The sequence below is a fragment of the Poecilia latipinna genome, unplaced genomic scaffold (genome assembly GCF_001443285.1).
Source record: "Poecilia latipinna isolate Pla-1442-1.1 unplaced genomic scaffold, P_latipinna-1.0 Scaffold3975, whole genome shotgun sequence".
In the NCBI taxonomy this organism is placed as follows: domain Eukaryota; kingdom Metazoa; phylum Chordata; class Actinopteri; order Cyprinodontiformes; family Poeciliidae; genus Poecilia; species Poecilia latipinna.
Window position 1 is genome coordinate 11,216 of NW_015116591.1, and position 21,875 is coordinate 33,090.

The 21,875-nt window shown below is 36.9% G+C and overlaps 1 protein-coding gene across 1 annotated transcript; it reads right to left on the reverse strand.

Moving 5' to 3' along the window:
- Positions 1-1,272: 1,272 nt before the first annotated feature.
- Positions 1,273-19,423, reverse strand: LOC106941991 (neurexin-3a-beta-like). The gene is given in 7 exon segments (XM_015025153.1): positions 1,273-3,609; positions 3,612-3,859; positions 15,414-15,495; positions 16,575-16,879; positions 17,890-17,979; positions 18,497-18,668; positions 19,214-19,423. Coding segments are annotated over 7 exon segments (1,722 nt in total). The 5' UTR covers positions 19,388-19,423; the 3' UTR covers positions 1,273-2,958.
- Between the last annotated feature and the right edge of the window lie 2,452 nt (positions 19,424-21,875).

A 21,875-nucleotide genomic window follows, 5' to 3' on the forward strand; every position in this document is an offset into this window, starting at 1 on the left:
ACACTTTGAAGGAATTATTTAATCATTTGAAGCAGGCATGAAGCAGGCTATGAACACCTAATACTTGTATAATCTGAATTCATGTGGAATCCTGAAACTGATAGACAGCTGTAAAAAAAAGTTGATTATTTTTCCCCTCCAAAGTTGTTGCAAGGATTTCTTGAGCAGTTTGCTGCCTTTTTAGCTAACCAACATTTTATGCGTGAGTGGTTCCAGTCCTCAATATCGAGAGTATTGCCAAAACATCTAAAACTTGAGGGATAATACCATGTAAGGACTGGAGAGGTCTTTGGACTTCCTAAGGAAACATAGGACACAAATAAATGAATGTCAAAGCTGTAAACTGAAATCCAACTTGAATGGCAAATCTGTTAAAGAGAGACTTTCATGGAGTTTCTTTAATTTATTCCACAACTTTACCAGTGTCAGAGAGATTTCAGTGATTTGGTATTAACAGCAAATTCTGTCAGTGGTTGGAGGTTCTGGTCCTCTTGTAGATCTTGGTGACCAACTGAGGAAATAGTTGGAGTTGGAGCAGAAAGGTCTAAAACTTGCAAGAAACTGGCTCTTGAAGAACCCACCAAAGGACGGCAGCCAGGGATCCTCAAATCCAGGCCTAGAGGGCCAATGTTCTGCAACTTTTAGATGTGTGCTTGGTTCGACGTGCTTCAGCCACCTTCTCAGTGGAGTCACGTTCTCCAGTGTGCTGCTAATGAGCTGATGATTCGACTCAGGCTTGGTTACACATAGTCGCATCTAAAATCTGCAAGACACCAGCCCTCAAGGCCTGGATTTGAGGATCCCGGGTCTATGGCCTTCTCAAAAACACAAGATAGAAACACGGATGTTATTTCGATGAAGACATAAATCCCAACTGGAATAATAACCTGCAATAAGAAGACTAAGATGGGGATCATTTGATTTATCCCACAAACATCTTGCTGAGGGAGAATAACTATGATTTGTGTTGTTAATAAAATATTTCTAGTATTCCAAATAAAATGCCATGTTTCGATTGCTTATGCTTCAAGTGTGGTGGTCACATCATGATTTCTTGTCTTTGCCCTCATTTGGCTTCAGAAACATAGGGGCGAGACCACAGATGAGGGGGAAATGTTGAAATGATCTTACAATTGGGAAAAGCATGACTACACTAATTGCTCAACTGCATTTACCCATTGATAAGAGAATAACTTCAGAAAAAAATGTTTATTTGTTATCAAATGGATGAAAAAAGAAAAAAAATAAATAAATAACAATTGTAACCCAAAATATGATTTCTAAGAAAAAAGTATCCACTTCTTTAATAGCAATGTCAGAAAATGCAAACATAAATGAGTGGTAAAGTTTTTCAAGATGTCAACTAATGACAAAGAAGAAATGATGTCCTTTTCAACAGTGAACCCCCCCTTTATAGCTTTTTATTTGAGCTTTACTGTCTTCACCACGAATCGGAGCGTATGCTCTTTCTTTCTCTCTATAAAAAAGTACAAACAAAGCAAAACAGAAATCAATGTACCCCAGGACAAGAACGCCATGGTTGAGAAGAAAGGGCACCTTGTATTTGTTGGACAACTGCAAGTAGTTAAATATTCATGCAACTTTAGAAACATCTCTGTGTAGATTTCTAGGCTAACAATACATTTTTTTTATTCTTCATGAATATCAATATGATTCTCCACAGTCTGGTTAAAGTCTTTCTCCATGTAAATTAACAGATAGATTTTTGTAATGAAATCTGTTGATAAATCATATCTTCAGTCTGTACAATAGAGGTACTAAAAATTACAACTGTCATGGTATATGTACAATTTACTACCTACAAAGTACAACAGATAGCATGTAATAAAATATGTAAACAAATTTCTCTTTTTTGTTTTTGTTTTTTTGACACAGTTGACTGTGACAGCAGATAGAATTCACACTTTCAACATCTGGTTTATTTCTGTATACACATTGGTTAACAGTGTAGTAGTACTGCATCTGTGTTCATCCTGACACCTCCATAGAAAAAGAGAATGATAGGCAATGAACCAACACACACTTGTGCAGATAGATAAAACCACCACAGACTGTGCAGCAAGAAGAGATCTGTTTGAGGGGTTTCGAGAAGAGGTGGCGGGGGGAGTCCTGATCCTAGATGAAGAACTGCCTTTGTGTTATCCAAGCTGAACACTCTTTACTGGACTTTTACTGTACTGCACCTTACTGTGGAATCAGGATGGCATGCATTTTACAATCAGGCGCTTCTTACCAAGAGAACCGACAAATTCTTCCCACAAAGAGAGTCACTGTGTCTGTCAGACAATGAGAATAATTGTGGTGAATTAGATGCCAGAGCAAACAGATGGTATGAGGTCTGCCCTTGGCAATTGGCTCACTTGGATTCATATTATACACATAAAATAGTTTTCTTTTCTTACTGTTCTCTTTGAATCTTTTTTTTTTCTTTTGCTTTAAGCAAAAATAAGTAAGACACCACACTTATATTATGTATAAACCATAAAAATCTGTAATATTTTGATTACAAGAGTCCTTTGTGTGCCTGACCCCCTCTCGTTAAGCACTACTTGTTGCTTACATGCTGGAAACGTTTAAGATAATGAGCCTTTTGTAATTAACAATTTCACAAAAATTGTTTAATGCCAAGGATCACGTAGCTCTAAAAGTCACTTAGGAGAATGATGCTGTGAAATATTTGTATACCGACAATGTCTCTGACCAGATAGAAGTGTAAGGTTTCTAAAGTTGCTATTTAACCTTGCCATTAAGCCTTTTGCTTAATAGTAAGTGTGCTTTATGTTACAGTACATATCAGTTCAACTATTCAGCACAGTATAGAATTATTCAAGTCCCATGTTATACCATCATTTGTCAAAGCTCCTCACAGGGAAACTGGTAATAAAAGTTCTCTCAGTGCCTTCTCTCTTTGTTCTGTCGTGTTGACCAAAGTCTCAGTCACACATAATACTCCTTATCCTTGTTTTTCTGTCTCTTGTTGCTGCCTTTCAGGCTCTGCTGTTTGTCCTTCATGACAGCGCCATTGCTCTGCACAGCCGAGTTGGTTATGTAGTGCCGGCTCTCGTCCACCTGGTAGGAGCCTTCATCCCTGTTCCTGTACTTATACATGGCGTACAGGAGGATAAGGATGCACAGCGCTGCGGCCGCCACTATTCCGATGACCATCCCGGTGGTGCTGCTAGATTCACGGACCACCTCCGAGGGCCCCGGGACTCGCCTGACGCCTGGCTCTGTGGGGAGTGCTGTGGGTATATTATGGAACATGACGGAAATTATTAATGGGCCCCTCAGCTTGCTGCTGTCTACCTCACAGGATGTGGCAATAGAAGCAACACTAGGTTGGGGCTGGGGTTTTTAGCTCGCGGTTTTTTGTTTTGCCGGAGAATTGTGGAGGGATGTGGTGGAGGCAGAGGTGCTAGTGGTGCGGCTCTGGTTGGCGGTTACTGGTATGGTGGTTGTCCTACTGCATCTGAAGATGGAAGGTTTGTTTGGTATAAAAGTCCTGGGCGCCTGTGCTTTGTAGTCACCTTGAAAGTGTGATGTAGGTCTTAACAAGGAGGAGTTCGAGTGAAAATCTTCATCATCATCAGTGGGGGCAGGTAAGACTTCAACGCTTTCCCAGAGCCATACCCCGATATCACCAAGCCATCATCATCACAATCATCGCTGCCTCGGTCCGACAAGCAAGGTACCCCCGCCTCAGTGGCCTTGGACAAGGACTCTTTGGTGGTCTCAATAATGGTGAGGAGTGGGTGGTGGGTTGAGGGAGTGGGAATGAAGGGTGCACGGGGAGCTACAAAGGGGTGCTCTAATGGATCCTCAATGACTAATTCAGCTCCTGGAAGTGGAAAAAGATTTATTTTAGAACCAAACCCTGTGATTTATGAACCAAACAAAGCCAGCAAAAGCCATATATGAAAACATCTTAAAAGGCTTAAGAGCTAAAATGGGAGCCAGAAGGACAATTTAAACTTTGATTATATTTCAGTTTATTTCAGCCACTAAACCCTGGCATTAATTTTGCTTGTCATGATCAAATTAATCTAACTTAATCAGATTGTTTGACTTCAGAACAAACCCATGCCATTAGGGCTCCACAGGCATCCTTGGCTTTTGCTCTGAGTTCTTTGTGTCAACCTGCTTTGTTTAATTTTCTCCAACCCTGAATTTGCATTTGCAGCTCAAGTCCAGTCCTTGAGAGCTTCCATCCTGCAACTTTCCCCTGCATCCTTCCTCCAGCACACCTGAATCAAACGAATGGCACATTGCCAGACCCATTCAGAGTTGAATGACTGCTTGTGAGGGAATTCTGCCATTTGATCCAGATCTGTTGAAGTAAGGATGCATCTAATAGTTGCAGGACGGTAGCTCTCGAGGACTGGACTTGAGCACCCATCGCTCTGAAGGACATTAAAAAAATATTGCAGCTCATCCTGAAAGCACTGCAAATTAGCAAAAGAAAAAGAAAATAATTTCTCTAAAGACAGTGCTGATGTCTTTCCTCTGGCAAAGTATACAGATTCCTGCTTTCATACGAGTCCTCTGATAATAATTTAATGTTATGTGTTGCTTTGGTTGTTGCTACTTTCTTTTTTAAATTCTGTCAAAAGGCAAAAAGCTAAACATCATTTTACACAATAACTGTACATTTCGTATAACTTGTAGGGTTGCTGTTGTTCACATTTACTGAGTGAATGCTCAGCCAGCTCTTTCCCTAGTACTGGTCCTTGAAACATACTTGCATGCCTTGCATGTTTCAGCTTTTCCTCTGTTTTAGGACACATGGTTTAAATTGACGCGTTAAATTACTAGCCTTCAGCAAATCTTGATATCCAGCTGCTGGGGGACTTCTAACGTGTACCCCCATCCAACACTGCAAGGCCAGGAAGTGATCCAAAGAACTGATTTTATTTATTGTGAAACCAATTGTAGTATTGCTACTCAGTGGCTCCCAGTTCATCTTAAGCCTCTTTTTACTGAGAGTAACACACATAAATGTAGCAACACCTTCATAAATAGTTCTCAGATGCAGAGCTGAATCCTTCATTAGTGTTGTAGAGTGAGTCTAATTTAGATTTCTAATTTAAAAGTAGCAACTGAGAAAAAAAAAAAAAAGGTCAGCATTCCTTGTTTGTACATTTGCTCTGCAATTCTATTATCAAATTCCAGTAAACTGATGTTGTTAGTGAGTTATTTGCCCATTTTGCATAACAACCTGGCTAGCCATAATTAGCAAGCTCTGTAGGTGGGCCTTGTTGTAACAACAAAAGCATCCTACAGGGTAGAAGAGTAGATAGTAAAAGAGGGTTTTTCACATGACCCACAATTGCATCATGTTGTCTTGAGTGTATTTTGTTGTAGAATAACTCTGTTACCAGAAGCAGCTCTGTCACCAGACAACATTTGTTTAGTTTGCATTTAAAAGCAAGGCTTTTAAATGTTCACCCCTTATGAAACAGCACTCCGAATGAAAGGCATTCTTTACAATTTTGCTACGGTCTCCTTTTTTGTTGTTGTTTTAGAGACAAACAGGATGGGAAAGGGTGGAATCATAACCGTTCCTTTAATTTACAAATTACTGCTCAAACACCAGGTAGTTTGTTTTACCTTATAAATATAAATGTACCATGTAAACTTTGGAGTTTGGCTTCAAGTAATTTTGATTATTTTTATTGAGTAATGGCAGTAGGAAACGGGAAACAAATTGGTACTGCTCCATCAATGTTCAAACCCTTACCTATTGTCAAGAGAGATAGATAATACTGTAAAGAATGAGCTCCAGAATATACATTTCTAAAATTTGCATTCTTTGTAGGATAGCCAGACCAGTTATGCAAAGAGGTTCCTCATCCAGTTTGAGCTCTGGATACTTATCCAAATCCCAAAGAGTCAGCTGAGGTCCTTCATCTGATCAGGATACTGTCTGGACACCTACCAGTGGAAGCACTGGGCTTATCCCAGTGGAAGGAGTCTCCTAGCCAGGCCCTAAACTCACCAGAGGAGCTGTACATCCAATAGACAATTTAATAAAAAACATTTTGCCTTTTGGAATGATTGGTTATAAGGTCGACGGTGTCATTTAAGCAATGCTCAGTTGTTAAAAAAAAAAAAAAAAGTATCAGGCAATGTTTTTCCAATTGATTGTTACTCCATTTTGTCGAACATATGTGAAATGTAGCCTTATTGTCCTATTCTTCGCCAACAGAAGTGGGATATTCTGCTGCTGTAGATCATCTGTTTTAAGGCTTTGACATGTTGCATGTTCAAAGATTGTATTTGACATGTTAATAAGTGGCTATTTGAACTACAGATGCCTTTGTGTCATCTTGAAACAGTCTGCTCATTCTCTTCTGACACGAACAGGGCTTTTGCTTCTTATTGTGGATATTTTCTCATTTTTAGAAAATTTTAATTCCAGATGTGTTAATGGGTGAAAATCCAAGCATGTCAGCAGATTCTGAAATACCCAGACCAAACCGTCTTACACCAACAACAACATCCTTGGGAAAAGGGAACTTTGGGGTTTTTCCTTTCGGCCTGGTACAGCTAGGATCCAGCTTTTGATAAGAGGAAAGAAATGGATAGACAGGCTACTTTCTTTTTACTTCCCCTAAAGAAAATCCAACAGTTTTTGACATATTCTGGGCAATTTCCAATACTTTTCAGATTTTATAAAAATGCTGAGTGTTGCATAGCACAAAACAATATTTGGGCCATGTGCTGTTATAACTGGAGTGAACATTCAAAGCACCAACTCATTAACATGAAAGTACCCACTGTCACTTGGTATGTCTTTTGCAGTCGTTCATGCAAGTTAACACTTCATACAAAACATTGCTTCACACACTTCAACTGCAAACACATCCAATTACAGACATACAACACGTGCCTAAACAAAGGCCTTCTGTAGCTTTTCGAACTTGACTGAAGATTTATCAGCTGTAACATGACCACATATCAAACAAAGATGCAGGCTGCAGGTTTTCAAGGACATATTTATCCAACTGGCGTCATCATCTGATTTTAGTAAATGATAACGGAAAGCTTTTGAAATGTGTCAGTTTACAAACTGCATCTTAAACAAGCATCACGAAAGAGAATCAGAGCATGCACATTGTGTGTCATTCACTTACATCCACAATTTGCCCGCATGATTTTTAGGCAAGAGGAAAAGAATTTACAAAGGAAAAAATGTGTAAAAATGTAGGATAGCCACTTGGTACCGTTAAAGATAATTTTTATCCACTCTAGAATGGGTTCTATCTTAAAACAATGACGGTACAGGGAGGCAACAGCACATACATCCACACCACATAACAGAAAAATAAACACCATATTTCTGCTTTTTATCCTTTGTTTCTCTTTCCTTGTAAATATTTTTTTTACAAAAAAATCTGCTTTTTTTTCATAGCAAGAGACTTCAGTGAGCCTAAAATCTATCCATGTTACAATTTTTGCTTAATTTGCTCTTTAGTGTAGAATGGATGGATGACTTTATATTTCAATATTTCTAAAGACAAGGGAGGAGGTGAAGAAGGGGTTGGACCTATGAACATACTACAGAGGAGATGAGGATGATGAGGGTGACAGTGTAAGTCAGTTGCCATGTCCATGTAAAGGCAGTACGAAGCGGTCGGGCGGCATTAGAGGTTTTGGCTGTAAGGAAGGGATGGGGATATACAAACAATGAGCAATATACATGCCCATCTACAGAAAAGAACAGAAGAACTCTAACACTGACATGTCTTACAAACCCTAAACTGCAACTTCTTAGCCATGCAATTCAATTTGTATTGTTCTTACAGTAAAGATACACTCCCTGACAAAAACAGTGACCCACCCTGAGAAATGGCCTGATTTGGATCTAGTTTGATTCACATGTGGACCAGAGATACGAATGCAAATTACTCGTTTTGCAAGGAGCTAGCACATCTCAAAAAAGGCACTAGAGAGCTTGAGGGATGAGATCAGGAGTGGAGTGATTCATTCAATAGTTAGTTAGAAAAGTGAGTTAATTTCACCATACAGAAACGATAGCATTACTAGCACTTGATGGGATTTTATAGGGTAACAATGCGAGTTGCATGAGGATCAAACACAACACATTTATCTGATGCTAAAACCAGAAGCGTTGTCAAGGTTCTGGTCACCCAAGACAGGAGAAAATCACTGTGCTGCACTGCAGACAAAACCAAACTCCATGGCATTTTGCATCTGCCAATACTGGCAGTATTTTTCATTCATGTGTTCAAATAAAGACTTTGGTACCTCCTCATCTAGGATACACAATCATAGTGAATGTATAAGCTAGATGACTCATGATACCATGATTATAAAATTATTGACGTCATAATGAGACCAGGAGTATGAACTAAGTTTAGTTTGTTTAGGTGATGAACTATGAAACTAAATTTACTTCATTTTAACTTTGAAAACTCAGCCTACAAATAGTCCTTAATGAGAGTGACCGGCTGAACACTGGGTAGACCTATTGGACTTTTAAAAGCCTTAGAGGTAGATTACAGGTTTACCCTCACATGTGTAGTCTAACAAAGCAGAGATCAGTAACCATAAAGAAAAAAAAAAAAAAAATGAAGGACTTTCATATTTAGTGATGGACTGCAATTATTTTACGCATGTGCCCAGATATAAAGAAACGATAACCAATCCTGCCAATTCTGTCAAGAGAGACACTAGATATCATGATGGGGGTCACAAAGTTCAAGTTATCCACAGTAGTAATTTGGAGGACAATGATGGGATAAGTCTTGGTGTCCTCTGAAGCAGTGGCATGATGCAGTCACTCACACAAGACAATTGCACATATGGTATGTGCATTTAACAACCAACGCTGTGGCATGATGGATAGTTGTGAGATTCAATCCTCCAGTCTCTTACAAACCCTCAATGTGACAATCATCAAATGCCATCAAGTGCTAAAAATGTTGCTGAAAAGCCTCCAGAAGGCATCTTCTCTATCTGCTGATCTTCATTTAGTGTTTTCATGAGCTGTTGGATATTATTGGTCCCAACACTGATGCCCTTTGATGGTCATGGTCAACATGACAGCTCCATGTAAATTGATTTATTTCCATCCCTATCATGGGCTACATGTGGAACAAATTATGCCTAAATTGAACCATTACTTCAGGGTTAGTACATGGTGCTTGACTGCTTTGGTCAGAGTGTGTATCAAAAGGTTTTGTTTTGTCAAAGTAGGTTGTAAAAAGTCTAAAATCGTTATGTGAGAAGTAGATCAGGAACTGCGTCAGATCCTAGTCTGTGTGAGTTTTATTTATTTTTTTACGTGTTCTCAAATCTCACCCTGAAGTGGGGACACATTTTTATTAAATTTACGCTATTGCATCGGTGTTTATCTGGAAATTAAACACACAAGCTAGTTACTGAAGGAGTTCCAAATCCAAAAAAAGTCAAAATATAGGAAAAAAAAATATTTCACACTTTGATTTAGGTATTCTCTGAGGAAAAAAAAAGAAAAAAAGAAAGAAAACATATATGCCAAAAAACATAATCAGAACCAAAATGCCAGAATATCAAACTGGGTAAAAATATGACCAGTTTCAAATATTAAATGAAGAAAAATGTTAAGATGAAGGAACAAAGCCATTTAAAATTTTGCACACACTACAACCAGATGCACACAATAAAAAACAGACACGGATGGGAGAGGCACTCGACTGGAGGACGGGCTCCTCTCTCATGTGCTCCCTGTAATGTTAGTCCTTAAACATGAGCCGGCCGTGCAGTCTGGGTGTACATCAGAGGGAGACGGTACTGGCTGAGAATGGGTTATCACTACTGTCATTTGGGTTTGTTTTAGTCAAACTGCAGGATGTTGATGCATGCTTAAAGTAAGTTGCATTTAGGGAAAGTAAAATAAAAGAAACAACACAGCAAACTGGCAGGACTGACCGATGTAAGAACAGGAGACGGACACTGTGTCCCAATCCCATAAAACAAACATGCAGTTAAAGTAACACTGTGTACTGGCACAAAACAATATCCTGATGCAACTTAATGAGATTTCTATTCTTGTTTTTCAATGAGCTGTGAAACAGTGAAAATGTTCTCATTATGCAAACCGATTTGCTGGGAAATAGTTTGTTAAATTTTATTGTTTTCTGTGCAGACAGCAGTATGCAATTGGGACACATGTTCACATGTAATAAGAGAAGTTGAACAAAACACACAAAACATATGTTTTCAATACACTAAATATTAAAATAAAACAGGAAATACTCTTTTTTTTTTAAGTCAGAGGTAAAGCTGATTTCCAAAACATTTTAGATGTAACTCAGGATTTTAATGGACTCCCGCTTACTGAAGCCAATCTGAGTAAACTAATTTGAAATATGAAGAGTACAGAAAACGTTTGCTCACAATGGTGAGACAGTAATTGCACATCCCAGTTTGTAAGGACTCTTTGCCTTTACTTACAGTGCATCTGGAAAGTATTCGCAATGCTTCACTTTTTCCACATTTTGTTGTGTTACAGCCTTAGTTAAAAGTGTAATAAGTTCATCTCTTTCCTCAAAATTATGCACAGAAATACCCCATTATGGTAATGTGGAAAAAAAGGCATTAGAGGTTGTTTTCATAATATTCATTAAAGTTTTAAAATCAATAAATCATGTTGACTAAGTATTCACAGCCTATGTCAAGAAGCTCTCAGTGGAACAGTGGATCAAGGGTGACCAGTTGAACTGTTTCCACTGATCATCCTTTAGATGTTTCTCCAACCTGAATGAAGATTAAAAATGTATTTAAGTTGAACACAGATTCCCTCACTTGGATAAAATTTACACCAAATAAAAAACGAATTATTCAGTGAGGAGGAAAAGGGAAACAGTGGTGTAGGAAACATCTAAGCTATTGACAATGTGTTTTCTTGTGGGTGTTTTTCCACTAACTTTTTGTTTTTATCTCGTGGTACAGGATACATGATTTGGGTGCACAAAATACAACAAGATATGTTTTTGTAATATTTTTGAAATATTACAGGGGGCCATCACATTGATGATTAGAGAGAGGGCTACACTGGGGATTCATCTTTTTCTCAATCAAATATGTTACTTTTGTGGTGCTTGTATCTATTAATATGTGTTACACATTGTTCTATTAATTAGGGTTAATGTTAATGTTAATTTGTCTTACTAGACCATTAGGGCTTGGAAATCTATTAGCAATTAAAGCTATGACTATATTTATTTATTTATTTGTTTATTTATTTATTTATTGTTTTTGAACCTCCCTTCTTCTTTCCCATTTATGTTTCAGTGACAGAAAAATATTGGACATCCTGGAAAAGACAGATGAAAAAAGCAGAACCAGTAGAGTAGAGGTGGAATATTTAACACAATTCAAGTTTCATCTGATCCATGGTTTGGGGCGGTGAACTAATAGACTCTGACCCAATAGCAACCATTCTTTTTGGAGTGTTTTACATTATGTTGTTCCGATGTCGGAATAGATAGAAATAGCTACCGAAAGAAAATGTCAAGGAGACCAGCCTTAAATCTGCTTTCTCTTTCAACATATGTCACTATGCTCCTTAAGTCATGTTTTAAGAAACTGATTTTAATTTCATAAGATGGCACATCTGACCATTATGTATTCATGAGCAAGGGACAAAGTTAGTCATTTGTTCAACTGTTTTCTTCTGCTATTTTTTAAATGTGTATGTGCCATCACCAGATTTAACCTGACATGCTGGACTTTGTACGACAGTCCATGCTGCCACATTTAATGATTGAATGGGATGAAAGTTCAAGTAATTATTTGCTGAATAAAAGACTATTCAAGTGAAGAGCAATAGAAACAAGGTGGGAACTAATTTCTGTAAAAAACATTATTTTTCTTGTAAAATATTAATGCGAAATAAACTGGAGTTAAAACGGTGTGTTGACTTTCATACCTCAATGTTCCTACATGATATTTATTGATAAATATTTTCCTGTCTTTTAAATGAACTATTGTGACCTAAACATGTTGCCAAATTGTGGGAAACATGACTGATTTTTATTACCTAGTAACAGTTTGCGAGGTGTGTCTTTATCACTTAATAAAGATACATCTTTATCACTATTAATGTTCGACAAAAAATGCATCAAAGGTCTCAATTTATTAAACGTGTGAATGTGTAGTTCATAAATAACTGAATGACCCATTTTCGTTGCCATCTTATAAAATTAAGCAGAAAAAAGGACAGAAAGGTTTACAACAGAGAACAGAATCACTTGATGAATTCTCCAAACAAAAACTGGAAGTCCTACTCACAAATAAAAAGCGTGGGATAAAACAGGCGATTTGATGACGCTGCGACTGCAAAAATGGCTCACAAGTTCAACACAAATGCAGATAAAACAACTGAGTTAAATGGATGAGGTGCCAGATGTTGTGGGTCACTCAGAAAACATGCAGTGAAATAATAGATTCACCCTGAACAGACTGATTTGGTTATCTAAGGACTTCTTAACAAAATGTATTTCAATATGGTCTTTTTAAATGTTTTTTTTTTTTAAAAAACTAGAAACTGGGAGACAAAATAATATGAGACGTGAAAGAAGGAGTCGATGTCTCGCTGTTCAGGGTGGACAGATAAATATTGAATGAAAATGAAAATGTAATTTTATCTTCGGAAGATGAACGGCAAGACACAAAGCCACACGATACACCAAGAGGTGTGAGGGAACGGTTACATCCAACCAAAACACCATGCCACAGATGATGAGGCCAAAATAATGCATTTTGGCACAGTTCGCGGAAAGACGGGAGTGAAATCTTGGCAACAAAACACCAGGAAATAGCATTGACTTCCCAACTGAAGGAAAAATGAAGTAAAAAAAAAACAAAAACAACAACAACAAAAAAAAAAAAAAAACTAAAGCATGCAGCTTTCAATCACGCTAACATGATGTTAGGGTTAGAATGGTGTGAATTTCTGTGTAAACACATGACTGGATGACTGGGGCCCTGTCTTTGTCTTTCTTCACAAATCCCCATGGATCTCAGGCTTCACAGCACCGTTTGAATCCCCTTTTACACCACAAGATCACATTCTGTTTGAAAACATTTGGGAATGACCCTTTGACCTTTGGTGAAGTTAACTGACATGTCACTTGACTTAAATATATTTTGGCAGTCTATCTGGCAATCTGTTAAACCAAACATTATTTTATTTTTATTTTGGATTTGTCAAATATTTACTTAGCCATATAAATCTAGAAGATCCATTTCATGCCAACTTTAAATGTTTGGTAAAGTTTTAAATGTAGAACTAAACATAAAAGTATGAAACAGTGGTTCAACTACAGATTTTTCTCAAGAATTGTTCACTTATTGCAGAAAGCATGAAACTGTGCATGTGTAAATACAGTTACAAAATTAGTGCTATTCTTTAGGAGATTTTTTCTTTTATTTATCTTGAACAATGTGGCTATTTGTCACACCTGAGGACTCTATAAACCATGCAGGTTACATAGTAATTGTATATTAATTTACCTGAAATTTGGGGCATATTGATACATTCAGTTCATTTTATAAGATGGTACATGATGCACGAGAAATGATCTTAACAATATTTTTTTTCTGATTCTGAAACAGGTCCCACTCTATAGAAACCAAAGTCAGAAAGAGGACTTGCATTTTTTTCACAAATTAAGTAGAAGTTTCAAAAATTCTAAAATGAAATTTTATCTTAAATGCAGAACAATAGTGCAAGTATGACCACTCAGTTAAGCTTTTCAAACTTGACTCAGCCTGAACTGGCCTAACAACTTTTTGAAATCTAACTTTTTTCTATTTATTTTTTCTATTTTTTTTTTATTTTTATTTTTTTAGAATTTAGTTGTCTCTATCCCAGAACTCACAGGCCATATTTATTCCAATATAGGTAACTCTTATCCTAAAACATACATTTCAGGAATACTGTATAATGATATGATTCTAGGAAACTTATGGGAAAGTCACCTGTGATTCATTGACAGGAATTCTGAGAAAGAAACCTGTAAGTTCAAGGAAAGTTGCCATAAGTTTGAGGATGGGAATTTGTAAGGTGTTTAGAAACACACCTGTAAAATGTGCAGCAAACAACCGTTGGGTTTTGAAAAAACACACCAACCGGCAAGATCTATAAAAAATGTAAATTCCACAAGGTTTCTGAAAAAAAAATATTTGCATTTCCTGTACAGGGAATTCAAAATTTCAGGAAAGTGAATTGCAAGTTCTGAGAAAATAACCTGCAAAATTCAAGAAAGGTATATTTTAAGTTCCATGAAAATAGGCCATTAGTTGCAGGATAGCAGAAGGGAATGTAAGTTATCAAACAGAAAAATGTATGTAAAAATATTAGTTGTACCATGTACTACATATGCAAAGTACTGGTAACAAACATAGAGTTGTATGCTTTCTACAAGAAGTGTTAATGTCCACACTTTTAACTGTTTCATTGCAAAGACTTGTTTTTTTCATAGAGAAATGTTATTTTTATCATTTGGCATTATCACTGAAATAGGTCAAAGCTATACTTTTTAATATCAGGGAGATTCCCAATTTTTTTCAAATTGATTGATTAACTTAAGTTATCAAAATTTTTGAATCTATTTGGATACAAAAAGACAGAATAATGAGTACACCTTAGAGCAAAAGTATGACCCAAAGAAAGAAAAACCTGTACACAGAAATTCAATGATATCTGTTCTCTATCACATTTACCAGTGCAAGCTTCTAAATGTGAAAAATAAACAACAAAAAAAAAAAAAAAAAAAAAAAAAAAACAAAAAAAAAAAAAAAAAAAAAAAACACAAATGAGAACAAAAAAGACTGAAATTAAATCTGGAGACATTTCTCAATTTATCAATGGACATATTTTGAAATACAGTTTTTTAAATGAAAATCAGAAGAGCTGTGAACTGCAGGAGCAATGATCTAAAACAGGATGAAACACATTTAGCAGCATCAGTGCAGAGAACATGGTTCACCTCCATACAAATTTGACAGATTTATGATGTAGATTCCACAAATGTTTTAACTCCTATTGTTCCTCTCAGCTGTCAACATTTGTATGTATTCTGGAAACCATGTTTACCACTTTAAAAGACCCCATGTGCAAGTGTAGCTCGTTATATTAGATCTAATGTCAGCTAGCATCACACTAATTTTCTTTTCCGATTTTTTTTTTTTTTTTAAATATTCCAGTTTTACCTGGAACATATTCCTGTTACTACACTGGATGCTTTGCAACTAAAGCTGGTAAGCGCTTAAGTTACACTTTGTATAATCATGGGGAGGTGATGCTTTGAGGATCATATGATCCTCTGCTGCAGATGAGTGTGCACAAAGAAAGCAAGCAAATGCAAACTAACCTAGCCCACCTGGATGGATTGTTTCACACTCCTCCAAGTCTTCGTCATCGCTTGAACACTCTGCAGAGGACACGATTTCCTCTGCCCCGTGCTTCTTCATCAGACCATACCACAAAGCGCATCCAGAGTGAGGAGAAAGCACAGAAAAACAACAAACAGGGTGAACAGAGAAGTTTGGAGGTTTACTGACGGCCTCCTTTGTCAATAACAGATTGTAGTCATTAATAAATAACCATCAAATATTTAATAAGCGTTGCTTAACATGGAGATAAACCTATGTAGCAGAAATAATTTTGGCTTGTAGTCCTTATCTGCTATCTTTTATTGGCAAAACAAATACGCGTTTGCAGTTTAAATGTCATTTCGACATTGTCTCCAGGTCGTACAAAGTACATTCACTCCACACAACTGACGGAAAAATATAAACTGTAATGTAGAAAATGTTTTGGATAAAAAAAAAAAAACAATGCTTATAGATCCTGAGATATGTCCAGCATAAATAAAGTGATACATATGATGTACGACTAATTGGTCTCAAAATCACTAATGCAGAGGAATATAAAATAATGAATTATGTATTTTTACAACTTTGAAAAGCTTTTGTTTACTCACTAATTCACAGTGAATAACAGGATAAAAGCTAATCACTGCACAGCACACTAACAGAAATAAAATAAGCCTGGCAAAGGTAAGCTAAGCTATGTCAAACTAATGTAAGCTAAATTAATACCATGTGCTTTTAATCAACATTTGGTTGTTCATCAGATTCTTCATTAAATATGTGTTTAAAACTGATGCTGTTTATTTATTTACTTACTTATTTTTTTCCCCCCATTTTTAAATAAATCAGTAAAATGTGAGTAGTACAACTGCCTCCATTTCCTGGCTCTTCAGTAATAATCACCTTGTTAGAGTTAAAATTGCTTCGTCAAATATTTGCATCAATAATTTACAGGTCAGAGTTAGATGGCCTAAGAAAATAAAAAGTTCCTCTGAAAACTATTACTTATATAACTGGACTAAAAATAAGTGAAAATGCATTCAAGGATACTGTATTTAAAAACTAAGAGACTTTACAAAGCCTTGAGAACTAAGAGACCACTTTGAAAGAAAGTAAAAAAATAAATAAATAAAAGAAAGACATTGACAAAGTTTTGATGACCGTCCCACCTGTACCGTGGAGGATCTGTGTTTCCGTGTGGTTGTTGTCGTGGTCGTGGTGGTCGACTCTAAAACGTTGCTGGATAACTCTGGAGTCATGGTTGTGGTTCTGGCTGAACCTGCCACACTGGATCCATTACCCACCAGCCTCACGCTGCCATTAATCTTGATGTTCACATTGGCTTCAGCTGCCATTTTCAATACTTTCAGGCCGTTGTAATACAGGCCCGCCAGCTGACCCTGAAAAGGTCGGCCTCTGTCGCTACCTCCAACTGTGATTGTTGCTTGAGTGTTGAAAATTGTAAGCTGTCGTCCTAAAAAAATGACATCCACAGGAAGAAACAATCATCAGCAAGAACTTTTCAATAATCATACGTAAGCAATAGTAGTTCAAATTTATAGTTTATGGGATAAAAATATTCTCAACTGCAGTTCAATTAGTTTGATTTGATGCACAGATTAAAAAACTAAATGTCCAAAAATAGATCCTGTGTTATTGGCCCTTAATGCAGCAAAAATGGATGAACTTGTCACCAAGTCAATGCTATATTCCCCCAGCAAGCCATGTCACTCTTAAACTTCTGTAGAAAATAAAGGCAGGAAAAAAAGACTATGATGAGCAACTCAACAGGCCAGGATCTAAAGGTCGTTAATGTATCTCATTTCCTGTATCTGGAAATCAAGCTATAAAATCACGTTAATTATGTTTCTTTCAGTTAGGCGTGTGATAGCCTAGTTGAAGGGTGGTGTACAATTGTTAGCAATACATGTTCTATTGGGTCTAAATATACATTTGCATGTTAGTTTAAAGCTTTCTTGAATTACCTTTTCTCAAAAAATATAACTTTTTTATACATACAAATATTTTATGTCAACATATTTTGAAGTAATACACTTCAATATATCACTCACTTACATTCTTATAATAATTATATCTTATTTTAAGGTTATATCTTTCAGATTATAACTTAAATGAACATGTTTGTGTAACTAATACAGCTACAAACAGACCAGCTAAAGTCAACTTTCATTTCTACTAGCATATCACCATGCATTGACTTATGATCAATAACACATCACCATGCATTGACTTATGAAGAATAAAAACATATGTACTTCTTCCTGTCCTTTATTTAAAGCTGATTTATTTTGGTACATAAGAACAATTGGGACTACGTCAACATCTGCGACAGAATAGCTTTAAAGCATTCTAAACACACAATGTATGAAGTGCTGAAAGAAAGACATGCTTTTAATACCACTATCTTATGCAACTAAACATCAGGACAGTGGAGACACACAGAAAGTCTTTATTTTAAATTACCTTTCTCTTGTAGCCATTCTTCTACCGGTCTGACATATTTGAAAGGAATTTTCTTATTGGCCGTTTGATAGCGCTCAATGTCGCTGTTCCCTTTAAAGTTTAAGAAGACATTTATAAAAAACATTTATTGATATCAGCATTGTGAAAAACTCAAGTACACTTTACATCAGATTAAAATAATTTTAGCTGGAAGATTTGTTTTAGATCTGACCCTGTTTGCATAACCCCCCCCCCAGTAAAACAGTTCTTATATGTTAGCTAGAGACTATGCTAGTAAATTCTTCAATATCCATGCAGTCTGAGACATTTGTGTGTCCACTAGCTAGAGGAAAACCAATGCTCCTGAGAGCTGATCACATTATGAAGAAATGGAATATATTTGACCAAAAGGAATTGTGAACCAGGTTGACGGAAAGGGAAAGAAGATATAAAAAGCAACGGAGACCTTGGATGTCATTACTAAAATTCAAAGTTTCTTTTTTGAACATGAGCATACATTGAGCCAAAGCTTTAATTGCATTCATTTTTGAGGCTGTGACTCCACTGCCTCATTAGAGCTCTTTAAGCAGTCTGTTATGCAGGTGAGAATTAACTGTTATTGCTGTACCTGTAGGGAAGTGTTCATTGATTGACCAGTTATCCACCTGCAGCGTAGCATTCCCACCATTCCTGGTAAAACGAACCACATGATACTTCAAATCATTCACTGGGGTGCTGCTTTCTTGAACAGTGATGTCCTCAGTCCCAATGTTGAAGGTAACTCCAATCTTCCCTTGTTCCTGAAGTAAGGAAATACTATTGTTATTGTACTGAGATGTTGGGAGTTCTTGTTATTGATGTTCTGTTTGGTTGGGAATTATTACTGAAATGTGAAGGGTCATTACTTCTGCATGGATGATTTGCATAGAATTTAAGGGAGTGGATGAATCATGATTTAGGCTTGAATTGAAGGTGATGACGGAGTAAACATTTACTGATGAAAAATAAATAAATCATGTTTCAGTACTTCAAGAAGTAAAATGTTTCTGAAACATTTTTAACTTGACGAATCATTGTTTTTTTTTTTGTTTTTTTAAATCAGAACTCACTAGAAACCTTAAATTCCATATCTATATTTGGAAACATGATGTCAAGAACAAGAAATATGCCAAAGGTATTCTTGTCAAAATTAAGAAAATAAATAAACATATGATCGTTGTTGTAATTTACATGAAAATGTAGTTAAAATGCCATCTTTCAATGGACAGTTTTAGTAATGGACTGAATTAATATGCCAGATGAGAACACAGAAAGAAAGAATGGATGGATGTTTATGATTACTCACTATATGCAGCATAAGATAGTCCCCCAGACCAGGCGCGCTATCAATTCTGACCAATATGCCATCTTTCAGGGATGTACTGAAGCCAACGGTCAGCCTGTCGGTTCTGGTGCTCGGTCTCTCGTTAGCTGGCCAGTTGAATGTAATGAGGCCTCCCCCTTTGCCAAAGATGTACATGGTTCCAGCTTAGGGGAACAGAAAACAAAAACCATCAGCAATAACAAGTAGTAAACTTGCCAGTATAAGTAAAACCATATCACATCACTAAATATTTGATTTAAACACACCACTTATTTTGCCAAAAAAAATTTAAACTGAAATCAAATAGGTCAGCTTGAGTAGGTCTTGCAGGGGTTCATGGCAACAGGGACCAAGATGCTGTTGTATCAAATGTGCAGACACTAAACAGAAAATGAGCACATTTTAGATAGATCATTACCTTTTCTTATCCTAACAAAACAACCCAAATGTGTTTTGTCCACTCTTATTTCGATTAAATTATTAAAGAGTGCCCCACTGGAGGAACCTAATTGAATGTGAATGTACGTGGAAGTTTCAATAAGCTATTCGGACCAGTTAGGGTTGGAGAACGAGTGCATCTGTATTCAGACAATTGCACTGCGGTTGTCTGTGAGAACACTAATTTTCTGCACCTACTGAGCAAACGAAAACTACGCAATCTGACACATGTGTGAACAAATACAGAGGCTAGCTAATGCTAATGAGCAGGCTCAGCAGAGGAGGCGATACTTGGCTCTGGCTGATCATGCTTGTCACAAAAGCACTTTGTTGCCCGAGCCAGAATCCCCTCACCCCTTCTCTCCACAAGCTGCTTTTAGTCTGTGCAAATTAGCCACCTGATAATAACGCTGCCGTTTTCTCCATGCCTGCTGAAGAATGAGAAAAACTTTTATTCACCCCCTAAAAGAATATGCTAATACAGGGGAGGACACTTCAAGTGTGTTTCCAAATAATCCCTGGCTTGTTTATTCCACTTCTAACCTAAAAGGGAGATGTAGAGATCTGTTTATCTTTATCCGTGGGGAGTAACTGAACAATGAAATATTTACTGGGAGTCGGTTGATTTAGAGTCATGGTCAGAGTTCATATTTCAAACACAGATCAGATACCAAGCTGAGCAAAAGTAATGAAAGTGCATGCAGTTTCCTGCAAGAACTAATCCATGTGTTTGCACATCAAAGAACACTATAGAGTACATGTGTCAAACTCAAGGCCTGCGGGCCACATGTGGCCCAGCATTTTATAGGCCAATGATTGACTTAAAACAGGTTTTGAGCACGAATTGACTACAAACTACATCTCCCATAATGCATTCCGATTGTTACCAGCCAACATTACGGCTTCTCGCCACTAGAGAGCAGCAGAGTCACCTCAAGCTGCTTATTGATTTTCCCAGCGAATAAAACTGAGACATCGACAAGCTAACATCAAAACGTCCAAGAAAAGAAAAATGGATTTACAAGTAAGAATGTGAATGAAGATGTGTGTGAGTTGGTGTCAGGGCGGCAGATGGCGCTAGACGTTATCTTGACCGACAACATAAAAAAAAAATCGGTCAGGTACTATTTTATCCGTGAAATTACAATCATATTAACATCGGATATTTAGCCGCATTTTATGCGGTTTAGTTAATATTCACCGTGAATCCAGATCCCATCACAGATGAAGCTGATAAATATATCTACATTTTCTCGTAGTGACAAAAACCACCCCAATAACTTTTAATAAATTAAATTAAGCGAATTTACTTAAATTAGCATCACTTCACCCGCTGGGGTCTGAACAACTTCCTCTTGGTCCCCATCTGCAGAAAAATCTGCGCTGACTCATCAGTCAGTTGGATCTGTCTGATCCAAACAGATCAACTGTGTGAGTGTTTTACCCTGCGCGGTCCGGTGTGCGCTTTTACCAGGATTTTTTTTTCTTTTTTTTTGCGTGGTTTTGCTTCTTCGAAACGGACAGATGTTACGTCTGCAGCTCCTCCAGAGCGCCGCTCTCCTGGGTAACTTCCACCCAGAAGGCTCCATTTGTTAAATCCGCTGGATGAGTTACTCCCAGCGGTTTCTAATTCTTCGCAGTCCGCAGTGGTTGAGCAGCGGACTGCGCATGTTACAGTCTAATTAACTTTTGCATCGTCATTTATTTCCTCAAGATAAACTGCCGGCTCCTCAAACGGATTAACACAATGTTGCATTCTCTTTAGTTTTCTCTGGTCTGTAATGGAGACTTGAATTTAACGCGCCATTTCAACCAAAGGTTTGTAATGCGCTTCCTAACCATTTTTTATTTGTAAGTATTGATTTTATTTTATAGCCATTTAGCCAAGACTCTGTAGAACAATTTGTTTCTGCTAATGACATCTTCAATACATTTTTTGATCCCGTGCTTAGTTTATGGACTGAACAGACCGAAACAGTTACCATTATACATTTTGAACTGTTTTTATTTTTGAACCATTTTTAATGGTTCAAAAATACATTTTTTAATTGTAAAGTGTTGATTTTATTTTTGAACCATTTTTTAATTGCAAAGTGTTGATTTTATTTTTGAACCCTTATTTATTTTGAGGTGGTGATTTTATTTTTGAACCCTTATTTATTGTAAAGTGGTGATTTTATTTTTGAAACCTTGTTTATTGTGAAGT